General features: G+C 33.5%; 2 protein-coding genes across 8 annotated transcripts in view; one reads left to right on the forward strand and one right to left on the reverse strand.

Moving 5' to 3' along the window:
- The window catches only part of insc (inscuteable), a 290,338-nt gene extending 268,711 nt beyond the window's left edge, over positions 1-21,627 (forward strand). For both annotated transcript variants that reach the window (XM_069823099.1, XM_069823100.1), the window contains exons 5-10: positions 386-659; positions 8,836-9,075; positions 12,129-12,300; positions 15,517-15,874; positions 19,236-19,359; positions 21,317-21,627. In XM_069823099.1, coding sequence (XP_069679200.1) covers positions 386-659; positions 8,836-9,075; positions 12,129-12,300; positions 15,517-15,874; positions 19,236-19,359; positions 21,317-21,448 — 1,300 coding nt within the window. In that variant the 3' untranslated portion in view covers positions 21,449-21,627. The remainder of the gene's footprint in view (positions 1-385; positions 660-8,835; positions 9,076-12,128; positions 12,301-15,516; positions 15,875-19,235; positions 19,360-21,316) is intronic.
- Positions 8,929-27,791, reverse strand: part of LOC138697663 (MIT domain-containing protein 1-like) — a 28,208-nt gene continuing 9,345 nt past the window's right edge. For 3 of the 6 annotated variants that reach the window (XR_011331596.1, XR_011331593.1, XR_011331595.1), the window contains 2 exons: positions 27,598-27,677; positions 8,930-9,066 (listed from right to left, as the gene is read on the reverse strand). The gene's annotated coding sequence lies outside the window, so the exon portion shown is untranslated. Of the gene's footprint in view, positions 9,067-23,778; positions 27,762-27,791 lie in introns of those variants that run through there. The other 3 variants (XR_011331594.1, XM_069823105.1, XM_069823106.1) reach the window with 3 other exon arrangements.

Consider the following 27,791-nt stretch of genomic DNA (forward strand, 5'->3'; position numbering starts at 1 on the left):
TATAATGGCTCGTATGAAAATTATAAAACTCGCTTGCGCTCGTTTCATAAACATACTCGCGTCTTAATTACTACCATTATAGGCTCGTTGCATAATGTACTATTTCAAAATATGTAATATTCACACACGGAATCTGTAACCATTGCAAAACATAACACAACGTACAAGAATTACAATATACTTCAAATGCAGAGAGATTGAAGGAAAAAAACTAATAACATAAAATATCCGGATCTACAGAATCTCAATAGTAAAAATCATTAAAAAAAACATAACCCAATATTGTCTCAACTTTCGCAATCTCAGAGCTGTGGTTTTAAACCATGTAATACAGCCAGCATAATTATTGAAAATTATGCTAACTTTACTAATATCACATTTTCAGGCAGCTGGAGTATGGAAAGATGGAACACATCGGACCATTGGTGCAGAGCCTGATAGGTCTGGTCACAGAGTTTCTGCATGAGCACTGCAAGAAAGGGGACGAAGGGGGTAAAGACAGCCAGGTCGACAGGAAGAAGTTGGTGGAGGTGTGTGACAGACTACGCCTCACTGCAGCCAAGCAGCCCCCTGACAAGGATCAGCTCACTTCAGAGATCGCAGAACTAGGAAATAAATTCACTGGCATTGTTGACAATATCCTCATACAACACATATCTGTAAGTACTTCCCTGCTATGTGTGTTACATGATAGCAAGCAAGACTGTTGTTTAACAAGTTTCCTTGTAATTCCTCTTCTTAAAATATTATGGAATATCTTTAAGGGAATGAAACTGAATGCGCAGAAATAATTTAAGATGGAAGTTGGTTAAAGCAAATACAGTTGAACTTGGTTATAGCAACCACAATTAGTAACAGTTATTAAGGGGAGAGGATGATATTTTTTGGTGAAAAATGAGTAAATTTTCAAAAAAAAATCTTTAAAATACTCTATGATATGTGTGGAATGCATAGCACAACATTTTGTGGGTATTTGTGCCCTTATCAGATGTTGAGTCGCCATTTTTAAACTTCCTGCGTTATGGATTTTTAAATCACTCGCCCACTTTTATTGTTGTTTCTGGTAAATTAAATTTTCAAATTTTTTTTTCTTTAAAATATCCTTTGATATGTGTGGAATGCATTGCATAACATTTTGTGGTATTTGTGCCCTTATCGGATGTTGAGACGTCATTTTTAAACTTCCTGCGCTATGGATTTTTAAATCACACGCCCGGTTTTATCGGTTTCCAGTAACTTCATTTTTTTGCTACATTGCCAGACAAAAATGGATATAATTTCTAAACTATTAAAGATACAACCATGAAATTTAAAACACATATTCTTTAGATTATTAGGAAAGTTTTCTCTGTAACAGAATTTTGTTAATTGATTTCATTTTAAAAATGCGTCCGTTTGTTTCCAAGAAAGGAAATCAGAAACTTGTTATTAAATTTTAATTTATTTTACAAACGTAGGGACTAATATCAAAATTCTGTTACAGACAGTTTGTAGAACATGCTTTTGCAAATCAAATACATTGCAAAAAACTATTTGAATCTGTCTTTAAAAACGGTTTAGATATATCGGTTTTAGTACAATCCTGCATTGGGTATATTTTTTTCAAATTTGCGCCCCCAAATAATTTTTATTTTCAAAATATTTTTATTTGGTTGAGTTTCCACAGCTATGAGCTCTCTACATACAAAAAATTAATATTTTACACCAAATAGGAAAAAAGTTAAAAAAAATATCATCCTCTCCTCTTAAGAAGGATGGCTTTTATCTGTATTACACAGATGTGATTTATTATTTTTATAACGACATTTCAAAAGAGGGTGGAATATGGGTTAGGCCCAACTATTTCTTCTTTCGTTCCAACCCTTCACAAACTACAGCAACTCAAGTTGTATATAGTACTGTAATACAGACATGCAGTTCAGACTGTAATTTCAGACATTCAGTTTTCAAAGAGGTGTTACAAACAGTACAAAAGAGCAAGATAAAATGGATAGAAAAGTTTTAATTGCGGAAGATAAAGTGAATCTTATAAAACAAATTGCGAATGATAAAAAGAAAGCTGACATGCCATGAATTTGGTTTGGTTAAGGAAGAATTGAGAATGATTTGTAGATGCAGAATTTTGCAAAACAGACGCAAAAAAAAAAATACAGAGTTCAACCTACGTTCTTAATTATGAGACTGTATGTATTTTAATTATTGACGAACTATGAAGTTATTTAAATCAAATAAATAACGACTTCACTGTGTTAACATTTTAAATTATGGTGTTATTTTACCTGATTGACTAGTTTCGATGTTATTTCCATCATCTTCTGAATCCTAGTGAGTTTCAGCGCTATCTTCTGGTTTCCTGTTATGGTGGGGTGTGTTCTGAAATTCAATTGATTGTTGAGGTGGTCGAGGATGTGTTTTATGTCTATAAATTTCGTATTGTTCTAGAGTATCGAGTTTCTGGCTTTATGGTTGAATGTGTAGTATTTTCATGTCAGTGTCCATGTTGCTATAGTTGTGGTTGGAGTTTATATGTGTTCCGAGTAGGGTGAATATTGTTGTGTTGTTTGGTTATGGTTGTGATATGTTCCTTGTAACGTGTTTGAAAAGATCCTCCAGTCTGTACAATGTAGAAGTCATTGCAACATAATAGTTGTATACACCTGTTAGGTTGTATTCGCGTGTCTTGTCTGTGTGTTGTGATGTTTTTGTAGGGTGGTCTTTGTTCCGTATGCATAGCTATATTTTAATTTCTTGAAAGATGATGCAATCTTGTATGCATTTTTATTTTCATATGTTAGTGTGATGTTTTTATTGTGTTCTTGTGTTTGTGTTGTTTCTTTGTTTAGTCTTTTTTATGATATTGTATATTATGTTGTGATTGTATCCATTTTCCTCTGCTATGTATTTATGTATTTGATAGTGTGTATTTCTTCCTTGTAGTCTTGTTTTAATTACTGTACATTTTACTCCATATTTCACTAATTTCTAAAATTCAGTAGAGTATTTATATTTTTAAAAATAATAAAGAAAACCAAGAACCATGTAAAATATTTTTTTAAGCTGTAGCTGTAGAGCTATATAAAATTACAAAATAAATTATAATAGTGTACAAAATATGTAATACTGTGAATGTATTTTTTCAAATTTATTTTCTGTATTTATTTATTTTTTTCTTATTCTGACACCCGTTTATTGAAACATCATTTCTTTAGTCACTTCGATGATGCTATAACCAAGGTCAACTGTACATACTAATTAGTGTACAGTATACAATTAACATTCCATTTGCGCACAACCTAAGCACAAAAGAAGAATAAACTAGATGTAGATAAAATTTAGAGAAGATTTATGAAATGAAAACATGAAAATTGTTTCCTAATTCATTACTTAACGACGTTGTATCAACTGCACAGCTATCTAGTTAATGATTACAAAATAATATTTGTGAGATTAGTCCGTGAATTCGCCACTGAATTACCTGACATTTGCCTCACATTTGGGACAAACTCTCAGGGAGAAAAAAACCTAACCAAGTAATCAGTGAAAATCAAACCAACATACGAATACAGCTTTGCAGCACGATTCCCACTCGTTTTGAATACTGTTAATTTATTTACAGCGACAGGAGAAGCTGTAATGAAATTGCTAAGATAAAGTTGTAATCTAAAAATAGCAATAATTGAAGTAAGTAGTAAATCGGGCTGATATCGTGCTAGTTGTACTTTCAATATTTTTGGAAATTGGAATACTGATCCGTAACTGCCATTGAGCGTGGGTTCAATATGCGTTTAGGTTGATTATCTGACTAGGTATTTTATGAGTTTTCTCCAACTGTAAGGTGAATATGAGGTAATAACATGGCACATTCTTGTTCTCATCTCGCCAAATACCATCTCATTATCACGCTAATAACCTAATAGATGATACAGTACGGTATCATTAAATAACCGAATAACAAAATATAACAAAACTTTACATGGCAATTAACCCACTGAAGTTCCTCCACTAACATTACTACTGTGGGCAGCTCACGAGATCAGCCCTGGTAGGAATGTGGAGTAATGCCAATCCTACACGCAGGCAACAGCCAGCGTAATGCCACTCTTGCACGCAGAAAACGACATAATGATACACTACTAACTACATCACAGTAACTAACCAATGTGAAAACATTTGATCAACTTTTAAACAGTTTCAACTTATACAACACACGGACACAAAGCTAGTATCAAACTACCTGATATTTTCAGCCACAACATAATTAAACATCATGTGGTGACAGTGATGTCATCTGTTTAGTGTCATAAGGGTCATACTCATAACAACTTATCTTATTTTTGGTCAATTCTAGGAAGGGCATTCATCAATACCTCCCCGCACCGCACCTAATTAAAATACACTTAGCACAGACTTTATCATCAGCTCTCCACAGTATGTATGTATGTATGTATGCATGCATACAGGGCGATTCAAGAGGATTTACCGTCCCTTACAGAGCTTATTTCCGAAGACATTCTGAGCAAAAAATGTCATATAAACATTTGTCATAATCTCAATATTTTCAGGGTTACACTAATTTGAAGTTGTTTGTAAAATACCATTATTCTTGAGTTTTAAGGGTAAAAGAATATTACAGATAAAGAATTAACTATTCAGAAATATCATTTCTTTAATTAGCTAATATTCTGAAGCTAAAATTGTGTTGTGAATTCCATAGTTGCTTTGTACAGATTTTTTTTTCTATTTTTAACTACAAAATTACATTTTCTTACGCATTTATCACAACAATTGTTACAAATCACGCCACTCTTGTAAATTCTTCAAGACTGTACATTAGGATGCATAATTAAACTGTAACGAATAAAGTTCCTAAAGTCGTATGATTTGTAACAAATTTTTTGATAAGTGCGTAAGAATGATGTCATTTTTAGTTAAAAATTGAAAAACAAAATCTGTACAAAGCAACCGACAACACATTTTTAGCTTCAGAATGCTAGCCAATTAAAGAAATGATACTTCTGAAGAGTTCATTCTCTATTTGTGATATTCTTTTACCCTTAAAACTAAAGAAATAAAGGTATTTCACAAATAGGACAGATGTTTATATGACATTATTTGCTCAGAATTTCTTCGGAAATAAACTCTGTGACAGTAAATCCTTGTGAATCACCTTGTATATATCACTTGCCATTTAAAGTAGAGGATATTAAAAAAAAGAAAGAGAGAGAGAAATAACGCGCTTTGAAATTCTTAAAGTACTAGAAACTTCAAAATAAGTAATACTTACCACACTTAAAATGTCTCAATTGGCCAGGATCTTATAACATGTTTGTCAGTATCATTCTTCTGTATTGACTTAATTAAATAGTATAAAATTGCCTTCAGTTACACTAACCATGTAGAATCTGCATTACATTAATTTTTATGGAGTAGCACAGATTTAAAAGTAATAAGCTTGGAAAGAGTCTGATAACCATTTCTATAAGCTACCATTACTCTTGTCGTAATATTTTATATAATGTGATTTCGATTAATTTCAATATAATTAAATGTCTTATACAATCAAGCCAATATTTCATTAGAATATCGCAATAATGTACATTCTTATCAACTATCGTATTTACTCGCAAATAAAACCCCATCGCATATAAGATCCTTCCCTTCCTCCCCCCACCACCTTTGTTTTGAATGGTGAAACAAAAAAATTTTTTTGCCTTTATATTGGACGAAATATTACCGTAACTACGTAGGCAGCAAGTTTAAGACTTTTGTGCCATAAAAAGCTGCTGAAAAAGTGAATGCTGGTCAGTAAAGGTACCTCACCCTTCTCTAATCCTAAGCCACCCTGTCTAGCCTTACACAGCTGGTACAATATATGTTATGGTCCATAATTGTTTTTTTACTATGGTAATTCATTAAATGTCTTGTATATATTTTCAAGGACATATCTTTGAAAAATATTGCAGTGCAAGAGGTCAAATGACTTTATTGTCAACTGCCTGGCATTAGAAAACAGCAACAACATATTTTCAAGGATGTTGTATGTTTATTAATTACCAGCATTTTACGTTTTGATTTCCCACCATTTTTTTTAGATATGCACATATTTTCGGTACTGAAAAAAAAAAGGGGGTCTTATATGCAAATAAATACGGCATCTTTCCTATCCTATGGCAATTCTATTGTATGAAAGTCAAGTTAATATTTCTTATAAATGAAAACGCGTTGGTTTTATGGATGTAAAACAATGATTTGTTTCCATGGTTAAAAGTATTTTTATTTTGATAATAATTCTCATGAAATTAGCACAGCTTATTCAATGCATTTAATAAAGTCTCTTGCTTTCTGTTTGCACTATCTTAATAGTGTCAAGTTGATGTGTCCTTATAGTATATTCAAATCTACAGCCTCCTTCACCATCAACTGTTTACAGACAGACAAATCCTTCACCACAACTCATACTTCCTCCACCTCCAATCTTCTCTGGCTTCTTCAGCTTACCGCAAATGTTCAACAAATCGGTGTAATGACGTCCAAGGTGACAGCACTGCTGACAATTCTGAAAGGAAAGATTCAGTACGAAGTGAATCAGGAGACAAGCTATTATCCAACCTAAATAATATCTTGCTCATGATGGATCTGGAATTTTAACTTCAATTACAGTTTATATAAGAACAAGTGTGCTGTCGATATACGTACTGGTATGTCAGTTTAGAATATAAACGCATATTAGACTTAACAAATTGAGACTAAGGTTCAGTGTCGTGGATTCTGTAAGATTTGTAGCAGACGAAAATATTATTTTGTGGTGCATATTTCATTTCCACTTTGTACCTTCATTATCTCAATCTTTGAAAATCTTATTTAGTTAATAATAATAATAATAATAATAATAATAATAATAATAATAATAATAGTAATTAATTAATTACTCTTAGTTTTCTTATTATAACAACCTCAGTTATTTTTTTTAATCTTTTAAGGAGACTCTCCACAAAAAATGACAACTTTTTCCTAATCATTGTTTTTCAACCAAATTTTGAGAGCATGTTTACTATGTGCAGGACTAACAAAATCCAAATTTTGAACTCCCAGATGTTTTTGGCGTTTGATTTTTTATTTATACTATTTTTTTAGAAAGGTTTTCAAACTCAAGCTTTTAGTAGAAGATCTCATTAATTTTATGAAATATCTCATTTATTCACTTTCAAATATTTTTTGGAAGTTTTGAATATGTTATTTTTCTACAATCTATTTAGAAAATATTAATAAAATAAACTAGCAGCATTTCTTACAAAATAAATGCATAGAAACATGCAGATACCTCATAAATATTTGCAGTAAAAATTTCATACAGACCCTACCACAAGACATCTTTATATTCTTCATCCTATACAGTTTCAGTTGCTAGAAATTGGAACTCGCTTCCGAGTGATATAAGGGGTTGTTGGACAATAGCTTCATTTAGGTCAAAATTACATAAATTCTTACTTAACAGATGAATTGCTGATTAATATTTGTTACTTATAATGAAACTAACATCTGTCCATTCTTATTATTATTATCTTTAATTTCTCTAAATAGATTTACAAAACCTCTAATGGCAATTACATTAATATTCTCATTATAGAAATAGAAATATATATATTCTCCCTGTAACATAGTCCTAGTAAGCTTATATTAAATTAATTTTCATCATTTTACTAGCTATCTCAAATATTAAATTAATTATAATTCATTGAATTAAATTAGCTCATAAATTAAGTTACTACTTTACCTTATAGATTTATCTAAATTTAAATAAATGTGTAGTGAAGATTATTGCTGGAGAACCTTTTAAGCGTAGTGAAAATATTTGTAATTTAAATTTATGTATTGTATTGATTAAGGCTGGTTGAGTGGAAGAGAAGGCCTTATGGCCTTAACTCTGCCAGCGAAAATAAAACATTATTATTATTATTATTATTATTATTATTATTATTATTATTATTATTATTGATATTTACCATATAAAAGTTGATATTGAATCAAAAATAAACTAATGAAAAAATTTACTTGAAAGTAAAATGAATATTTATGTAACACATACCTCTTCCTCTACATTCATCTAGTAATTTCAGCGAGCCAACTTTAGAACAAAAAGTTACTAGATTTGTAATGAGAACTTTGTAAAAAAGAATTCTTTGATGAAAAAATAATTTTCACAACTCTTTAAATGCCAAGCCCCATTATAGTCTTCATTAAAAAAACATTTTTAAACATATTTGTAATCAAAATTGAACTAAATCCATTTGGGGTATGAAAATATATAGTCTAAAGAAGTGAAATAGCCAACAAAAATGTTTTCGAAAATTTTCATGATTTTCAGTGGAGTTTCCCCGTAAGTGTTACAGGAGAGCTCTCAAAAGTCGCTGCAGGTAGTTGATTTCAGCTTATTTAGTTAAATAATAATAATAATAATAATAATAATAATAATAATAATAATAATAACAATAAGTAATTAATTGTCTTCTTATTATAACAACCTAAGTTATTTTTTTAATCTTTTAATTGTTAGAGGAGAGCCCTCAAAAGCCGCTGCAGGTAGTTGATTCCAGCCTATGATGGTCCTATTTAAAAATGAAAACTTTCCTATATCGGTCCTCTGTTTTCTACTTTTAATTTTCTGATTATGATCTGCCCTCGAGTAATACGCAGATTTTTAAAGTCGATCCCCCATGTCCCTCCAAACTCTATGCCCTGTATCTGTCCTTCATTTACATTAAATATTAAATACATTTCTGTCTCTTAATTAAATTATCATATTGTTAGTTACCTTTGCTTCATAATATTGTGCAGGTGTTGGTAGGAGTACTGGAGGAGCCTTCTTCGGACATGGCGCTGCGCTCAGCCCTGTCCAGCCTGACAACGCTTGGACTTGAAGGTCCTCATCTCAGTCGTCTCGTTGCTCAATGCAGTGGCGTCCGCGCTTTGCTGGCTGTCTGCCTCGAGTCGCGCTCCTCTACAATTCGCACTGCAGCACTGCGAGCTCTCGCAACAGTCTGCTGTGTGGTGGAGGCTATCCGCCAGCTGGAACAGGTACGTCAACCCCACAATAAAACAATATTTATGAAACTGGCACCACAGTAAATACAGCCTTCTTTGAAATAAGATCTATTATGAATAGGGCCCAGAATTTTAGGTGCTAAAAGTTAATATTGTTCCTCACTATAGTTTATAAATATAGAAGCCATGCCCCCCACTTCTGTTATATGTCATTCTTGTCATTCAATATTTTCCCTTTGGTACCGTTAATGGCAGTGGCGGCCGGTGAGGCATTCTGGTGGTGGTGCCAAAAATGAAAAAAGATTGTACACAAATTACCTTAGTGAAATTGACGCTCACGTTTACATTATGTTAAATAAAACATTATTTAACCAGCTATTTTACCAGATGTACAGTTAATAATGCATCTAGTAACAGTTACAATAACATTTCCGAAACTAATAACGAAATTTACAGATACAGATAACGCAAAACTTTCACAGTATTGTTAGTCAAATACAAAAACTTTTATAACTAGTAAAATTACAGGCAAAAACACACGAGATAAACAGTGATATAGATAATAAACGAACACGTTTGCACTTTATTTAAGGGGAGTTGGTCATTATCGCATGCAAAATAATGGTAAAAATAGCCTCTCTTCAAGCAGTCATAAATATAATACTATTTATCACAGCTCTTTCATTTTTTTAGTGATATATGTATACACATTAAGCTTTGAAATGAAAAAGAATGGTTACTCTAGAGTAAATCTTTATCCTTAAATTAATTTTTTTAATTAAGCACAATTTTTTATAAATCCACTACATGTCTGTGATTAGGTACATTCTATTCACTTATTATAGCACATATTGAATTGAAAATTTGACCACTTACTGGCAATAGATACTAAAACATACCCTACTAAAATTATTCATGTATCTATAATATTATGGGCATAGGGCTTATAGCAATCATCACCGTCAATAAATTAAAAAGGAATTGAAGATAAGTATAAGCAGTATGCCCTTAATATTACAGATATTTTAATAATTTTAGTAGGGTATGTTTTAGTATCTATTAGCAGTAAGTGGCCAAAATTTTAATTCAATGTGTGCTATGATAAGTGAATAGAGTGTAGTGAATTTATATAAAAAATATGATTAAATTAAAAAATTAATTTAAGGGTAAGATTTACACTAGATTAACCATTCTTCTTTCATTTTAAAGCTTAATGTGTATACATATATCACTAAAAAAAATGAAATAGCTGTGATAAATAGTATTACAATTCTGACCGCTTGAAGATAGGCTATTTTTACCATTACTTTGCATGCGATAACGTCCAATTCCCCTTAACAGGCCAATGAATCCAAGACAGCGGCCTGAATAACACATGTTCATGTCCTGCACACATCTCATGTATCGTTAACAAAAGCATCAATACTACAGCAACAGTGTAGCGATATTTAGTTGCCGCAAAATAAAACAAATATTACACAACATTAACAAACAGTTTTACATAATATGAAAAAATATTTATCTTTGTAAAAAGAACCATAACTATCTCTGCATTTAATATAGTTAAATGGATAATACTTTACACAGTCAAATCCAAGTTATGTGCTTTAGTTTTGAACTGGAAACATTACATTAATATTTGGCGCGGAACTTTAACTTGTATTTTCGTGCAAGTCTGCGGTTCATGGTTCCTGCCTAACATCTCCATCTAGCGAAATTTCTGCATTACTGTACTCTAGCGGGCGGAATATTAACTACTGAGTCAAATTGAATTCGGCTCAAAGTCTGCCATAAGAAACGCATATAAACTAGAATCAGTAACCTTTTGTACAGTGTTATATGGACGTAGGCAGTGCCACACCGAAGTGGCTCCAACGTTCAGAGAAACGCTGCAAGAGTGCATCCCGATCTGTGCGCGCGCTCGTTCAGATGAAGTACGAATAAAATATGTAGAAATAAACTATTACAACTGCTTTTTAGGATATTATTTTTTGTTTCTTTCAATGGCGGTGCCATGGCACACTGGCACTACCCCAAAAGCCGCCCCTGGTTAATGGTCTTTAATCCTCTCAACCACCACTTACAAATTAGCACACGGTTCACAAGATCCATTGCCCAGTTCTTGTGATTCTGTTGTCTATTATTACATATCGGACTCTTGTGAACTAGACTTGCACGGGCACCACTTTTATTTATCTACACTCAATGTCTTCTTAACTTTTAGCACCTAAAATTCCGGGCTCTAGTTATCACCCGAAATGAAATTATCAGTTAAGGGAAGGTTGAAGACTGAAACGACCAAAAATGATATTTTTCCATTTTTAATTGAATTAAATTTGCTGCTTTCTCACAAAATTAGAATTATTTTCAACAAATGTAACTATATTTAAAGATAAAACACACATGTTGGGTCAATTATACAGTGTTCATAGATTTGATAAGAAACATTAAAGATTATATATTACAGTTATATGAACACTAATAAATATAATATAATTATTAAGGAAATTAGTAATAGATATGTTTCAGAGATGCTTCTCCATCTTCAGTGACTATTTACCACGACGGATGGTTCAGGTGATCGAACCATCCGTAGTTTTTTTTAATTGGGTTATTTTACGACGCTGTATCAACATCTAGGTTATTTAGCGTCTGAATGATAGGAAGGTGATAATGCCGGTGAAATGAGTCCAGGGTCCAGCACCGAAAGTTACCCAGCATTTGCTCATATTGGGTTGAGGGAAAACCCCGGAAAAAACCTCAACCAGATAACTTGCCCCAACCAGGATTCGAACCCGGGCCACCTGGTTTCGCGGCCAGATGCGCTGACCGTTACTCTACAGGTGTGGACTCCATCCGTCGTGGTAAATAGTCACTGAAGATGGAGAAGCATCTCCAAAACATGTCTGACTATTACTAATTTCTTTAATAATTATATTACATTTATTAGTGTTCATATAACTGTAATATATAATCTTTAATGTTTCTTATCAAATGTAACTATATTTTTGTGTACCGTTCGCAAAATTCCTAAGTCAACTACATTCCATGGAATAATGATGTTACAATAATGATTCTCATTCCAGGCTGGTGGTGTCGAGATACTGTCTGAAATCCTTTCTGAGGAATCACGTCCTGAGCCTGAAGTATCGGAAGCAGCAGCTGTGCTAGCCCAGATCACAGCACCTTGGGTAGAAGATAATCACAATGTGCAAGGGTTATCTGAACAACTTTCACCTTTAGTCAAGTCTCTGACACGTAAGTCTATATATTCTTTTAGTTATATGCATTTATAATAGTCAAATAATTTCTGTTCAATAAGGTCTTGTACAAACGAGTGAGGGTATGTTTCTGGACTAAAAAATGTTTCATTATACTGTTGATAATGCCTGCAGATTTTATTGAATTTACAAATTTGTTATGAGATATCTAGATGAGATAGAAAGGAAAGCTTGAAACCAAAATAACTGAATTCATTAATCCTTCCTAAAATGTTACCATTTATACAAATTTTGCTTCATACAGGTTCTTTGCCGCAGAATGCCATTATTATTTTTTTTCTTTTTCTTTTCGTGGATATTTCCATGCGGTATTTATCAGCTATTAATTTTAAACTATAGACTGATCGTTGTAAATCATCTTCTGAAGTGGCTAGCAAAACCAAATCATCTACAAAAGTCAGTACGTCCAGACACAAATTTCGATTTATAGTTATATGACCATGTCTTGAGTTTCTAAATTCCCATACTATTGCGATCATATAAGAGGGGTGAGAGAGGGCATTCTTGTTTGACACCGGTAAAGATTTCCAACCAATCAAACATTTTCGTATCAATTTTGACAGAAATGAAAGTTCCTTTGTATAGGTTAAAAATATTTTCTATTATTTGTTGTGGAATATTATCACATACTAGCATTTCTATAAGTTTGTTGCGGTTTACATGATCAAAAGCTTTCTTGAGATCAATAAATACAATATGTTGTTGTTTTCTATTGACAATAAAGTCATCTGACCTCTTGCACTCCAATATTTTTCAAAGATATTATCATGGTCAGCTACTGAAGCACAGATTTTGAGGTGTTCCGAATCCATTTCTTGGTTTGAGTTGCACAATGGGCAGTTAGGGGACTGATATATTCCAATTCTATGCAGGTGTTTGGCCAAACAATCATGGCCTGTTGCCAATCTAAATGCAGCTACAGACGATTTTCGTGGTAAATCAGGAATTAACTGTGGATTATGATGCAGAGAGTTCCATTTTTTCCCTTGTGATTGTGTTATCAAATTTTGTTTGTTGAAGTCTAAGTATGTAGATTTAATAAATCTTTTCACAGAGTAATATGTAGATTTAGTAACAAGTCTGTAAGTAGCAGTGCTGCCCTTCTTTGCTAATGCAATATGTGTTTCTATATTAAATTCCCGATATTTCTCTATCAGAAGTTTCATTGTGAAGTATCCATCACAGCATGATCTCCCTTTCCTAAATCCACTCTGCTCTTCTCCTAATATGTTCTCATAATATCTAGCTTGTTTTGATTATGTTGGAGAAAATTTTACAACTGGTATTTACTAAACTAATTCTTCTATAATTATTGCAATCATTTCTGTTTCCTTTCCTTTATGCTACACTCAATACTGAAAACATTGGTTCACTAATCTTATGCTAACACCACGCACACAAAAGCATGTGGGTCCAACATTTGCTGTACAGGACGAGATGCAGCACTAGTGCACATGCCCAGTTTTCCATCCATGCCCCACCTATCAACTGACTCGCTGTGGCATCTCCTGGTGTAATGCTTTTTATAGCTCGAATCATTGCACTATTTCTGACTTTTCTAACGTCTCAATTTTTGCACTGAAACTCTGTCGTATGCTTTTTGTATATCTATGAATACTGTTCGATTGCGTTGATCACAACTTAATTTTATCAAAATTAGAATTTTATGTTATTCGAGGGAATACACTAAATATTTTTTAGAACCTATCTTCATGGCAAAAGGCAATTAGTCTCAATAGGTAAAAATTGGTCAAGTCTCTCCAGTATACATTATGGTGTTCCACAAGGCTCAATAATTGGTCCACTGCTATTCTTAGCAGCAATAAATGACCTTCCTAAATTCATTAAAGCTATAACAATTATGTATGCTGATGACACTACATTCTTATGTTCTAGCTCTACTCTGAATGAATTACATGCTCTAACCAATGATATTCTATCACAGACGGCTTTAAAGTTTGAATCTAATGGTTTTTTGCTTAATCAAGAAAAGACTATCAACATAACTTTTACCCTAAATCATGTAATAAAAAGGACAACATACAAAACTATACCAAATTTCTAGGACTTTTTATAGACTCCAGTTTAACATGGGAAAAACATATCGAATATATATGCACAAAATTATTTAAGATGTGCCTACTTTTCGTTCTTTCAGTCGATAATTAGGTATGCCTTAATTTTGTGGGGAAATGGTAGCAAAATTGGGAGTGTCTTGATTTTGCAAAAGAAAACCATTAGAATTTTCTATGTCAATCAAACTATCTCGAAGATTGTCGACCTCTTTTCAAACAATTACAGATATTAACTGTCATAAATTTAAATTTTTATATATATATATATATATATATATATATATATATATATATATATATATGACCTAGTCCTTTACACTCGACAAAATATATAGCCAATATACATGATCATGAAATTAGAAATAGTGAACAAATTAATATTCCATACTGTAGATTACACAAAACTAGTACAAATTTTTCTGTCATGGGGATGAAATTATATACTAAGCTTCCCAGTCAATATTATAAGTTACCGACCAATAGTTTCAAAGCTAGATTTCATAATTGGCTTTTAATTAATCCTTTCTACTCTGTAGATGAGTTCTTTTTATCATAAATTCATATGAAATTGTTTTTAATAAATAAAGTTATTTACATTTAGTTACGAATAATACATTAAGAGTGAAGTGTTTTCATTAATTTTAGAGTTTCAAATGTTTTGTGTGTTTTCATTCTAATTACTGTTTTCAATTATATGTGTATTTTCAAATGTATGTTTTTTTTTTTGTGACGAAGCCTATCACTGTATGTTTAATGGCTTAATAAATTGAATTGAATTGAATTGAATTGTGAAGGTGCCCTGCTGCAGTTTTTTTTTTTTTAATTATTATTTGGGAGGAGTGAAATACACCGTATTATCTATAGATGATTTCCTGCTCGAAAACCATTGTTCTTCTACATCTGTGGGGAGAAGAAAAGAAAAAAAAAACTCTCAAGCAAGCTTCTCACAGTAGTTTGATCTTTTCTGTCATTCTTATCCCACCATTACTTTAATATCACCACCATTTCACTGCTCTAATCTCCGTAGTTAAAACATGTTATGGAATAAAGAACTGTTTACTAGTCTGCATATTAAGAGATAGATATATGTAAAAGTATAATTATTCTGTTATGTGCAGGTCTTGCAAATGGTACTGCATCCTGTGAGACACTGCTCCTCTCAGCAGCAGCATTAGCAAATCTAACTTTCATGGAGCCACGGACAGTGTGGCCATTACTGGAACAAGGATCGGCTGGAAAGCTGCTGCAAGCTGTGAAGAGGAGGGGACCCAAAGTATCTGTGTTCTTGCAAGAGCAGGCAGCTACACTCCTTGCCAACATGGCTGCAGTACCTGAGAGCAGGCCCCATCTCGCTGAACAGCGAGCTGTTGTGGCACTGCTCTGCTTCCTACAGATCCGACATTCTCCTCTCCAGAGGGCTCCTGAGATAGCAGCCGCAGAAAGAGTACAACAGAAATCTGCCATTGCTCTCTCAAGGTATGTTACAGTAGTAACAAAACCCAATGAAACATAATTTTTAATCTGGTTTCAGAACTTCACATGATGTATTTGTGTCAGTATGTCGACATACTACTGATGTTTTGAGCTAGGTTCGAACCAATGAACCTCGGATCCCATTGCTCGCATGGTAGCTGCTAGACCACTGAGAACGACTATCCAATTGTCTCTTTGCAATGGGGTGTATTTGTTTTGCGTCACTATTAGTGATTTCAGCATGTCTTAAATGTACAGTATCTGATAAAGATAACCAAAGACCCTGCAAATCACACAGCATAACAGAGATTTCTTGGTAGTCTGGATTATTAGTCGGTACCGTATGAAGTAGACAACACTGGTAATTTTTCTTTTGCGCAGCCCAACTCCTTGACAGACTTTTCCATAATGTATAAGAAGAGAGTTTTGAAGAAAAATGCATAAAGAAGTAGGCCTTCTACAGCCGACTCACGATAATTTGAGGTAATTAATGCACGAACTTCCGCGAAATATTGAAAATCACGAATTATCCGCAAAATGTTTATTATTATTTAAAGTCCAGTAAAATTTACTCTGACAAGTTCAATTATTAAAATACACTTTAAAATCAAGTGAAAAATAGCATTATAATATTGTACAATTCTGCACAGTTGGATAAAATTTTAAAGCAAGAAAAACAAATTTTACAAAATATCATAAGACACTTACTTACTTACTTACAAATGGCTTTTAAGGAACCCGAAGGTTCATTGCCGCCCTCACATAAGCCCGCCATCGGTCCCTATCCTGTGCAAGATTAAGCCAGTCTCTATCATCATACCCCACCTCCCTCAAATCCATTTTAATATTATCCTCCCATCTACGTCTCGGCCTCCCTAAAGGTCTTTTTCCCTCCGGTCTCCCAACTAACACTCTATATGCATTTCTGGATTCGCCCATACGTCCTACATGCCCTGCCCATCTCAAACGTCTGGATTTCAAGTTCCTAATTATGTCAGGTGAAGAATACAATGCGTGCAGTTCTGTGTTGTGTAACTTTCTCCATTCTCCTGTAACTTCATCCCGCTTAGCCCCAAATATTTTCCTAAGCACCTTATTCTCAAACACCCTTAACCTATGTTCCTCTCTCAGAGTGAGAGTCCAAGTTTCACAGCCATATAGAAGAAGTTTAACAAAAACTTCATCTCTTTTTGTTTCTTAGAGAACTTACTGTTCACTGTTTCTGATTTTAGACCCCTCTTGGTATACGGAAATGAAGCCTGGACAATTAATAAATCGTATGAAAGAAGACTCACAACCTTAGAAATAAGATATATGCGAAAAACATCTGGGTACTCATTCACTTCTAAATCATAAAAGTAAACGGAAATTTTGGATGAATTACATATGCAGCTAGCGTTAGAAAACATTCAGGATTATAGATTAAAATGAATGCAGCATGTACAACGAATGAATACTCACAAAATTCCAAAGAAAGTTATATGCTATAGACCTAGAAGAAAAAGACATTTGGGATGGCCAAGGAAATGACTGACTGAGACCGTAAGAGGCCACATGGCCTAACATGTGCAAGATGATGATGATAATTTCTTAAGAGTACAAACGGAAATAACGTTACTTCGTCCCCCACCCCCAAAGATAAGACTACGAATTACCCATAAAGCGAATTAACTGCACACAAATTATATTGGGAGTCGACTGTACAAAACTACTAGATGAATTTCGCCCTTCAAAAGACAATATACTGTCACACCGAAATATTTGGAACAAAATACAGAAGTTGTCCAACTGATCCCATGAACTGACACCAGAACAAGTTCAGAACCAAGCAGAAATTTTTCAATAGCTAATCACGAATTTCATAAATAAACTGCCACGTGTGATAAAAAATGAGCCTATTTTCATAATCCTAACACTGAAAAAACATGGTTTCATCCTTGCCAGTTCGCTAGAACTATTGCTTAAAAAAGATTCAAGTGTAACATTGTATGGTAGAACTACTGTTCCTTACGTGATGAAGAGTGGGAAGTGAAGCGGCAGTGGGAAGAACATTAGTGATATGAATGCTTACATTATGTAATGCTGTAGCAATAATATTCATTAAAAAGTATGCAGATTTTATCAGTTGGTCATTGCTCTTTTGTTTAGGAAGTGAAAAGCTAAGCTATTAATTGCAATTCGCACTGATTAAGCAATTATTAATAGTTACTTTATTAGTCTTTTAATTTCCATACATATGTTACTAATGTTTTCGCCATGAGTAATAACCTAGGTACTGGGATGCTTATCTGAGCAACGTATATAATAATCAACACCCAGTCAAGAAGGTTACTTCCTTCTGCTAGTCTTCTCTTGAGTAACCAATAATACGCAGACCTAACATACTTTGAGTTGGTTCCAATTAGGCACATTGTTACAGCTTAACTTACTTTAAAATAGCTCAAACTATTCGACAAGATTCAAGAAAAAAAAAAAAAGTTGGAATCGAAGTATTACAATATCCACAAAATAATTATGAACTCGCATCTTCAGATTATCTGCTGAGAGAATCTTTTATACCATAACTGCCAGCATCTCCTGTAAACTCAGACACTACAACACTTCACTGGCATTCCCCTACATTCTTCATAATAAATGTATTATGTACTACACATTAAATGAATTTATTTATTAATTCAGTAATCACTCTTCTTACAGAAGCCTGAGCGTTGCCTATTTTATCTGATGTAAAATCTATAATATTCTTAAGAAACTGTCATTTACACACATGAGTTCCTCTGCACTAACAGACCTAATTTCTGTTTGAATGTTTCTTTTAGTTTATCTAGAGTGCAGAAAAGGATTAGTTACATATACTTTACTTTACTTTTGGCTGTTAAGAAATTACGTCTAAATTTTTCCTTGTTCTACCACACAATTTCTTCACTTTACGTATATGAATATCTAACCATTGCACAACACAACTTACTATTGCACTGCCCAGTTTGAGACAGCTCGCAACAATGCTGTAATTATATGAAAGGGAATGTAGGGGGATGCCAGTGAAGTGTTGTAGTGCCATGAGTTCAGAGAAGGATATGCTGGCAGTTAAGTGGTGGTCGCTCTGGTAAGCAAGCGAATTGCGAACCATGGTTTTAAAAGATTCTTACTGCATGATCGATGGCCCATTTTCTTCACCAAAGAAATTTTCAGAACACTGAGGAACTCAAAACGGATATTCACAAATTCTTTGTAATAAAGATGATGTATTTTGTAAATAAAATGTATTTAAATCTAAACCATTTATGAGACAATCTGTCTATATTTTCCAAAGACTTTCAGCACACAGAAGAAAATGAAATAAATCTGATTTTGATACTTGCAGGTTATGCAGTGACCCAGTTGTGGCAGCACAGGTGGTGGAACTGCAGGGAGTGAATCGGCTTGTACGGCTCTGTAAGGAGGAGAGGGAAAGGAATCACAGTGATGGAGTTCTGGTGGCATGTTTGGTAGGTTACTAAAACTTCCTCTAACGATTTTATTTACAATTAAATAATTAAAAGTCACTGTCTTTTTACACACTTCAAGTATATTAGATCCATACATACTCGTGTTCTCTTCATCCTACAATTTACCCAAAAAGGCTCAATTCACAACTTATATCATGTTAATTTTATCCTTCCCCCAATCTCTCTGATAAGCAATGTCTCGTCTTCTTCTTCTTCCTCCTTTTATTTAGGCCATTCACCTATTCATAATTTAAAGAATTGAGCTATTTCTGGTGAGGCCTTCCCAGATTTTTCCATCCTGTGGGAATGTTATCTTTGGCAATTTTGAATATCTTTTCTTCTTAAACGAACACATCTTCAGGATGTCAGAATAAAGTATACATTATGCTTCAAGTTCAGATGGTCAGATACGAAGCCTGTGTTGTGTACCAGAGGATATAATACAGTCCTGACTGCCAAATCAGTCACTTTCTCATTAGATGGTAATAAGGTAGAGAAATTATTGAAGGATTACAGAAGTGTCCCAAGAAAACATATCCTTCCCCTCACATCTTTGTCCACCAAAAATTTAATCTGATCTTGCTGGGATTTGAACCAAGTCTCTGGCACGGAAAGCCAATGTTCTAGAAATTTGGTTAACATTGCGCCTTTCTTATCTTAAATATGCTATCGTCTTCTAAGTATTCCTGATACCTTCTACATATACTAGGATATTATCCAATCTAAACATTAAACAATGCGATCAATATTTCATTATTTCGTAAGAAATATGATGTGGAAAGATCATGGGCATTATTTCAGAATCATATAGATTTAGTAACTAATTTGGCTGCATATGCATTAAGCTGCTTGTACACGATCGAATTTTCGTCAAAATCAATGCTTCACAAGACTTTTCAAGTCTCGCCAATACTTTACAAGTTTCATTATCAAAATACTTTTGCCTCTGATTGAGGTTCTGGCTGATACATCTATTATCAGGCTGTAGATCTTACTTGACAATATGTATCATTGGAAACCAAAAATACAGTATTGTTTTGTACAGCCTCGTTATTCTTCAAAGGATTTACATATTTATATTCTAATATTTGGTAGGTAGATCTACATAGGTTACAATGAACTTGAAGCATATGTTTTAAAAACCTTGTCAAATCTTTGGCAATACGAAACAGTCTTTATACTGATCAATCTTTGACAAATTTTCTTGTAAAGTAAGTGAACTGGAAGAAAAATTTTATCGTTTACATTCTCAGGAATAATTAGGAAAAAGAATTCTGTCCCTCTATATTCTAAAGGAACCATAATTGAATTATAGTCGCGATGCTGTTATTCCCGGCGTGACTCCTCCTCTTTGCTTACGTCTTAGGAAGTTAAGGCTCTATAAAGTCTAGGTACGTAGTATCGTTCGCCATTTTTGTTCTTTCATTGCCGAGCTATCAGACGATGGATCTATTTGCCGTTAAACATTATCATGTCGTAGCTCCTATGATAATAAATCAAACGCACTGAAATTCAGCAAATAACGTCCTCGTGTGCTTTCTGCAAATGCCAATGAAAGAGCCAAAATGGCGGGCGATTTTATTAAGTATTTATCCTGCCTTAGGAATTGCTTAACATCTTCATCAGCGAATCACAAGACGCACACGTTTAAATGTAGTCGACCTGCAACGTGATTGGCTGCCGGAAATTAGAGCGACGGGACTAATAGTATTAGAATGGAATAGCATCTCGCCCAAGGCACTGATCTTAAATTTTCTTTAAACAAATTTAAAAAATAGTCTATGTATAAAGGGAAAGAAAAGTATGACGATATAAACAATCTTTCTATTTACATTTGAAAGATATTCCATAGCAAAATTACAGAATATCATAGTAAAGTTTTGTATCTAATGAATATGAAAGAACCTAATCTACACGCTCTGAATTTATTTAAAGCTCTTGTTACTTTGTGTTGTAGGCTGCTCTGAGAAAAATAGCAGCCAACTGTGGCACCAAAGTGATTGAGGATCTGGATGCTATGGAACTGGTTGAACCAAGACTGCTGGACTCATTTCTCATATATTCATCTCGACAAGAAAGCTACGTGTGAGCTGGAGTTTCATGTCTAGACGAACAGAGTTGGTGCGTCTAAAAATGTGATGGAAGTGCTTTGATGTATCAATGTGAACATACCAAATAACGTAAAAATGTAAATATATATTATTTTCTCATATTATGTAAATATTTTTATAGTTATATGTGTATAAAATATATACATTTAATACTTAATTGTTTTTGTAGTTAGTGAATGTCAGCAATTCTTCCTTTAAACTTTTCTGTCATCAAAATAAAAAGTACATATGTTCTAAAAAATTAAACCAAAATCCTTGTTAATATTGAATTCCATCAAAACCTTACGAAAATGCCCTCCCTTTCCCACAAGTTATATGTCGCACTGTGAGTTTCTAATAGTGCTTCTAAGTGATGAGTGACAAAATTTTGGATTTGAAAGTTGTGCCAATATCAATTTATCAAATTTGAAAATAAAACTAGAATGAAAATAAATGCAAGACTGCTTCCAATTTTCATCGCCATTATCTCGCCACTAGTAGCAGTAGCAGTAGTAGTGTCGGTAGTTATAATAATAATAATAATAATAATAATAATAATAATAATAATAATAATAATAATAATAATAATATCTTCAATGGAAGGATTAAGGAAGGATTTTACTCCAGATGCAGCTTGTAATAGTACATTTGAAACAAAACTACTTTGTCATATATTATTTAATGTTCTCTATCACTGTATAATATTACATTTAAAATCCTTAGTATGGTTTTATCAATCATACTAAATAAGAACAAAAATTTACAGGCACAGTATGAGAACTAAGAACTTTAAATTATCGACTTACATTCAAATGACAAAGATAAAATTCAGTAGTGTGATACTATACCACCTTCACACATTAATTTCCATCCAGTTTTATTTGTATCTCTAAGTGGTATACTAAATCAGAGAGATAGAAAAACTCTTTTGAGGCAAACAGTCTTTCCTTTCCAATTCCACTAACGAAAAAATTATGTTCCTTTAGCAATGCTTCTTTAAGGCACCTCTACGAAAAGCAGGGGCTCCACTCCTAGAGCACATCCACTGTTGCCCCCCCCCCCCTACACCCGGAAAATCGGAGCAACATTAAGGCAAAATTGAAAATAATTTAAACTATTACGTTATACGGTTTTAAAACTGGAACTATTTTTTAAATATTTTAAAGTGTGCGCCATTTCCAGTTTAAAATCTAAGTTGGCAACACTGATGTGCAGGCACATGCTGTCTAATTCCATGTCTATTACTTTGTTTATCGTTTGGACGTGCATCATGTTTCACTATGATAAAGAAACCGTTTTTTTGTTATTACTGCTGTTTTGACATATTATAAAGAAACTATTCTGGTAAGTAAACTAAATGAGCTCAGTAATTTGATTCCCATCCGTGGTTACTACTGGTGTTCATTCTCTCACTTGTAGGTATTATTTCCCTAATGTACTAGGGCATTCGATATGTAATGGCAACAATGCTATAAATCAGTGCTCCTAACGGTGACCATTGAAATACTGTACTACATAATAGAGCAGTGATTGTTTCGTTAATTTGCAGTATTGAAAGTCTCGAAGTAGTCATATTTTGTAAATACAGTGGCTGTTTCTGATTTGCAGTAAACAATACAGTTCTTAAAGCTACTTCATAAAAATCCAAGTTGCAAGAGAAAAACATGCAACTCATGCTACTTTTATCCAAAGACATACAATACCAATATAAATGCATGTAGAGAACTATAATTGCGACGCTGTTATTCCCGGCATGACTCCTCCTCTTTGCTTACGTCTTAGGAAGTCAAGGCTCTATAAAGTCTAGGTAGGTAGTATCATTCGCCATTTTTGTTCTTTCGTTGTCGAGCTACCAGACGAGGGATCTATTTGCCATGCCATTAAACATTATCATGTCGTAGCTCCTATGATAATAAATCAAACGCACTGTAATTCAGCAAATAAATGAGCGGCAAATAACGTCCTCATGTGCTTTCTGTAAACGCCAACGAAAGAGCCAAAATGGCGGGCGATTATATATTAAATACTTATCCAGCCTTAGGAAATGCTTTACATCTTCATCAGTGAATCACAAAACGCACACATTTAAATGTAGCCGACCTGCAACGTGATTGGCTGCCGGAAATTAGAGTGACGGGACTATAAATCTTATTATGTTTTACCAAAGAGATAATGAAGGTGGGAAACGTAAGGAAAACAAATGGAAACATATTCACTGATTTTTTTTTTTTACCAAATGCTTGAAAATCCATCAATCTTCTTAATGTATCCAGCTGTTTGCTGACACATAAAGTCCACTATAGTCCACACACACCAAAAAAAAAAAAAAAAAAAAAAAAAAAAAAAAAAAAAAAAAAAAAAAAAAAATGCTTGAAAATGACAATAAACCTTATTATTTAAAATAAATTAAACATGAACTAGACCTACGTGAACTTTTTCCAAGTTAAAAAAAATATATTACAACAAAATTATATTTACCTCTAAAGTGCATTTTTTACGGCATAGCTGCATGCATATTTTCAGGGGTTTTTAGTGCATGAAGTTCCGTGGTCTAATAATTACAGTTGACATCAGTCGCCAACATCACTTTGAGTCATATTGAGCAGAGATAATGATTTCTTGGAGCTGATTTTCGAACGACAATCACAGTTAGAATCAGCGACAAACTTGTCACATCGACAAAATCACAGATCTTCAAATCACACTCCACCACTATTAACGACATAGGAAATCATATGATAAAGTGGAATTTATAACAATGCATTCATTTTTGTCTAATAAATGGCCACAGCTGCTTAATCAATCAAAATTGGACCCATGATCATATGGACTTCTTTACTTATAACAGTATGAATAAACATCCCAAGAAATGGATTCGGAACACCTCAAAATCTGTGCTTCAGTGGCTGACCATGACAATATCTTTGAAAAATATTGGAGTGCAAGAGGTTAAATGACTTTATTGTGAAACGCCTGGCATGAATAAACATCCTTAAGTTATGATGATCTTTTTTTTTTTTTGTAAATCACACTCTATATCCTTTCATACCATGTTTTCATTTAACTAGAAAACAACGAAATACTAATATTTAACATGGGCTATATTTAACTAAATGAATCCCTTTTTATGACAATCTGACGGTATTTGACTCCATGTTTTTTAGATGCTTCATATGTAAGTAACCTTCTTATGGTTACCAAAATAAATTATGGGATGATCCATTCAAATAATGGATTAAAACAAGTGCAATTGAAGTAGTATAACGAAATAAATATTACATAAAAGCAATTACAGTAGAACCCCGATTATCCGTCACCCTATTAACCGATTATCAGATTATCCGACTATTTCTGGCTCTTTTTTTTCTTCAGATAAAAATCACTTATATGAAGTACTGTTTTGTACATCATATTAGTAGGTTCTACATACGTTTTGCTAGAGAATGTTATTACAAGCCTTTATTGTTACACAGCATTGTCTACTGTTCGAATTGCCATTCTATAACTTGTATATAAAATGTCTTCCACGGGTGTTAACAGAAAATGTGTTGTGCTAAGTATCGAAAGAAAAATTGAAATAATTGAATGGTTTGAGAAAGAGAAACTGTGGCTCATCTGACATCATAATACGAGATTGGAGTTACAACTGTGCGATTTAATAAAGAAACAACAATAAAGTGTAAAAAAGTATGTAAATCTACAACATGAGACCCCTTTTATTCCTATATTTCCTGAGACATTCTTTACAAATGGCTTCCATGTCCCTTAAAAACCCGTCGTTTAAAACCAGACTTAAATTAGTGAACTTCTTATCCACTACATAGCAAGTTAAATACAGGACCACGAAGGAAATTACAAAATATTTTACGGTACAGATTATCCGATTTTTTCGATTAACTGTTCAGTCCATCCCCTTCAATACCACGGATAATAGAGGTTCTACTGTAAATTCATCTGAATGAGAATGTTTTAGATAAAATTGACTTCACAAACTGATCTACAATGCTATTCAATGCATATTTAAATATGATATAAAGCAACATACATACTTCATAATACCGTCGATTATTAAAATTTGGAAATTATAATTAGTAGTTTTCTCCACTATAATCTTCTCCTTCTTTATCTGTTATCTCTCCTATTTTATCGACTTACAAGCCTATGCAGTGTAGGAGAGGGAGGGTATTTTCTGTGAATCGACAATAGATACATCCACACATTGCAGGCCTCCCTGATGTGGGATTAGCACAATGCAGAGCCTCACAGAGACATTACAGGACAACCACACGACAACGGACAACAACTCAACCTATAGATGGAAGATAAATTTCTTACACTGCCCATGCCGGGAAGTGAACCATGGATCGTTTGAAAGGACAAAGCATATGCTAGCTCAGAGCCACACCAGTTCCACTAGAGTCGATGATTATTATCTATTATTCATCAATGGCTCGACCAGTGGTGGTGCGTCAATAAGAGCACAAGAGCACATGAACACTTTGTTTCCATTAATGCACGACTAGTATTATTATTTAATACCGTATTGGCGTAGTGGGGATGTATAATATCAGGATCGAGTATTTTAAACTTCCCGCATCTTGCATAAACTTCTTATGTAAACTTGGCAACATCCGTTCACGTACAAGCTGTGCTCTTTTCAAGAAGGTTACAGAAATTTCACGCATGCGCGGGAGAAAATTGTCTTTCGCTGGCCGCTTATGACTCGTCAGGAGCACAAAGCATTAAGTGAACAGTGAATCTATCCTACAGATGTCAGGTGCATCGATGCCTATAATTTACATGCTATATCTCGAGGAGAAAATTTAATAAGTCTGTATTTTAGCCTGCAGGTGTCAGCATCTCACTGTCGGAACGTTTACTTTATGTGGATGTGTGTACAGTGCTGCTACGAGAGTGTAGTTTGTGAATTACTATACTTCAGTGTCAGCATATAGCATACAGTAGTTTGGCTTTCAAAGACGTGCTGGCTGAATGTGATGGTGGTATGAATTTAAATATCTGTATGGTGGTGTATATTATTCAAGAATAATATTTACTGTCATGTATTTATAGTAATCAATCTATGCGAATGGGATTACAGTACTGGTATAGGCTATAGTGTATCAGTGTGTTGTGAATTAAAATACTGTATATTACTGAACACATGCTTTTGTAAATTGTTTTATGTATTAATTTTTAACAAACGTAAACAATGAACTCTGTTCAAGTAATTTTGAAGAGTTAAGAACTGAGTAAACTGGCTTTCCAGGAAAAATTGGAAATAAAAAGACTAGGTTTCATTATTCTTATTATTATTATTATTATTATTATTATTATTATTATTATTATTATTATTATTATTATATGTTGTTTTGAATTTATATACGGTTTTTTCGACAGTGAAACATTGGAATCATGACATTTCATATTAGGCTAAAAACGTACGATTTCAAATTCTCTTCGATTTTGGAACACAAAATTGTGAACACACATGATATTTTATCGCGATCCGCCACTGGGCTCGACAGTCCAGTGTGGGCCCTGGCCTTCTGCATTCTTTCATTTAAATTTAGGCCTTCCTACTCCTCTCTTGTCCTCTGGTTTTGTTTTAAAAATTCTTCTTGTAATTCTGTCATTATTCATTCGTATTATGTATCCTGTCCATTGGAGTCTATTAAGTTTAATGAACTTAACTATATTTGGCCCCCCTTCTACAACTGATATAATTAAAAATTTATCGCGTTCTCTATTGAACTCCTTCTTTCACAGCCCATATTATTATTATTATTATTATTATTACCTAGGTATAAAAAATCTATCTGACCATATTTTTTAATATAAAAAGTAAATAGTTTTTGTTTAAAAAAATGAGGTTCAAACACGTGATTGTCATTAAATTTAATATTTTAGTACTATATTAACTGACTGAACTATCACCAGACAATTAAGTTGTTGCCTTAGTAGACTAAAGCTGCGGATCCACAAAGAGAAGCTGCCAGCGTGGCTGCATCTTGCAGCAGCCTCGCTTTTTGGTTGCCTCACGGTTTTGTTCTTTTGGTTGTAAGGAAAGAACACAAATCAGCGTGAATCTCCAGTTAATATGTGGCAATTGAAGCAGTAACAGTGGGTTATGTGTTAGCATCTTTACCAATGAACAGTCCACACCGTGCAAATTTAATCCTTTGATTGCATCCAGAAACAGCTCACAGGTAACGCAGCTTCACACCCCTGCAAGGCAAGGTATCCACTGAGCAAAACAACTTCATGAGGCATCCTCGCTCCATCGATATGCGGCTGTATATGTGTAAGAATCTGTATGGTGAAATTTCACTTACTTAGAAG

This window comes from Periplaneta americana, chromosome 4 (assembly GCF_040183065.1).
Source record: "Periplaneta americana isolate PAMFEO1 chromosome 4, P.americana_PAMFEO1_priV1, whole genome shotgun sequence".
NCBI lineage: Eukaryota > Metazoa > Arthropoda > Insecta > Blattodea > Blattidae > Periplaneta > Periplaneta americana.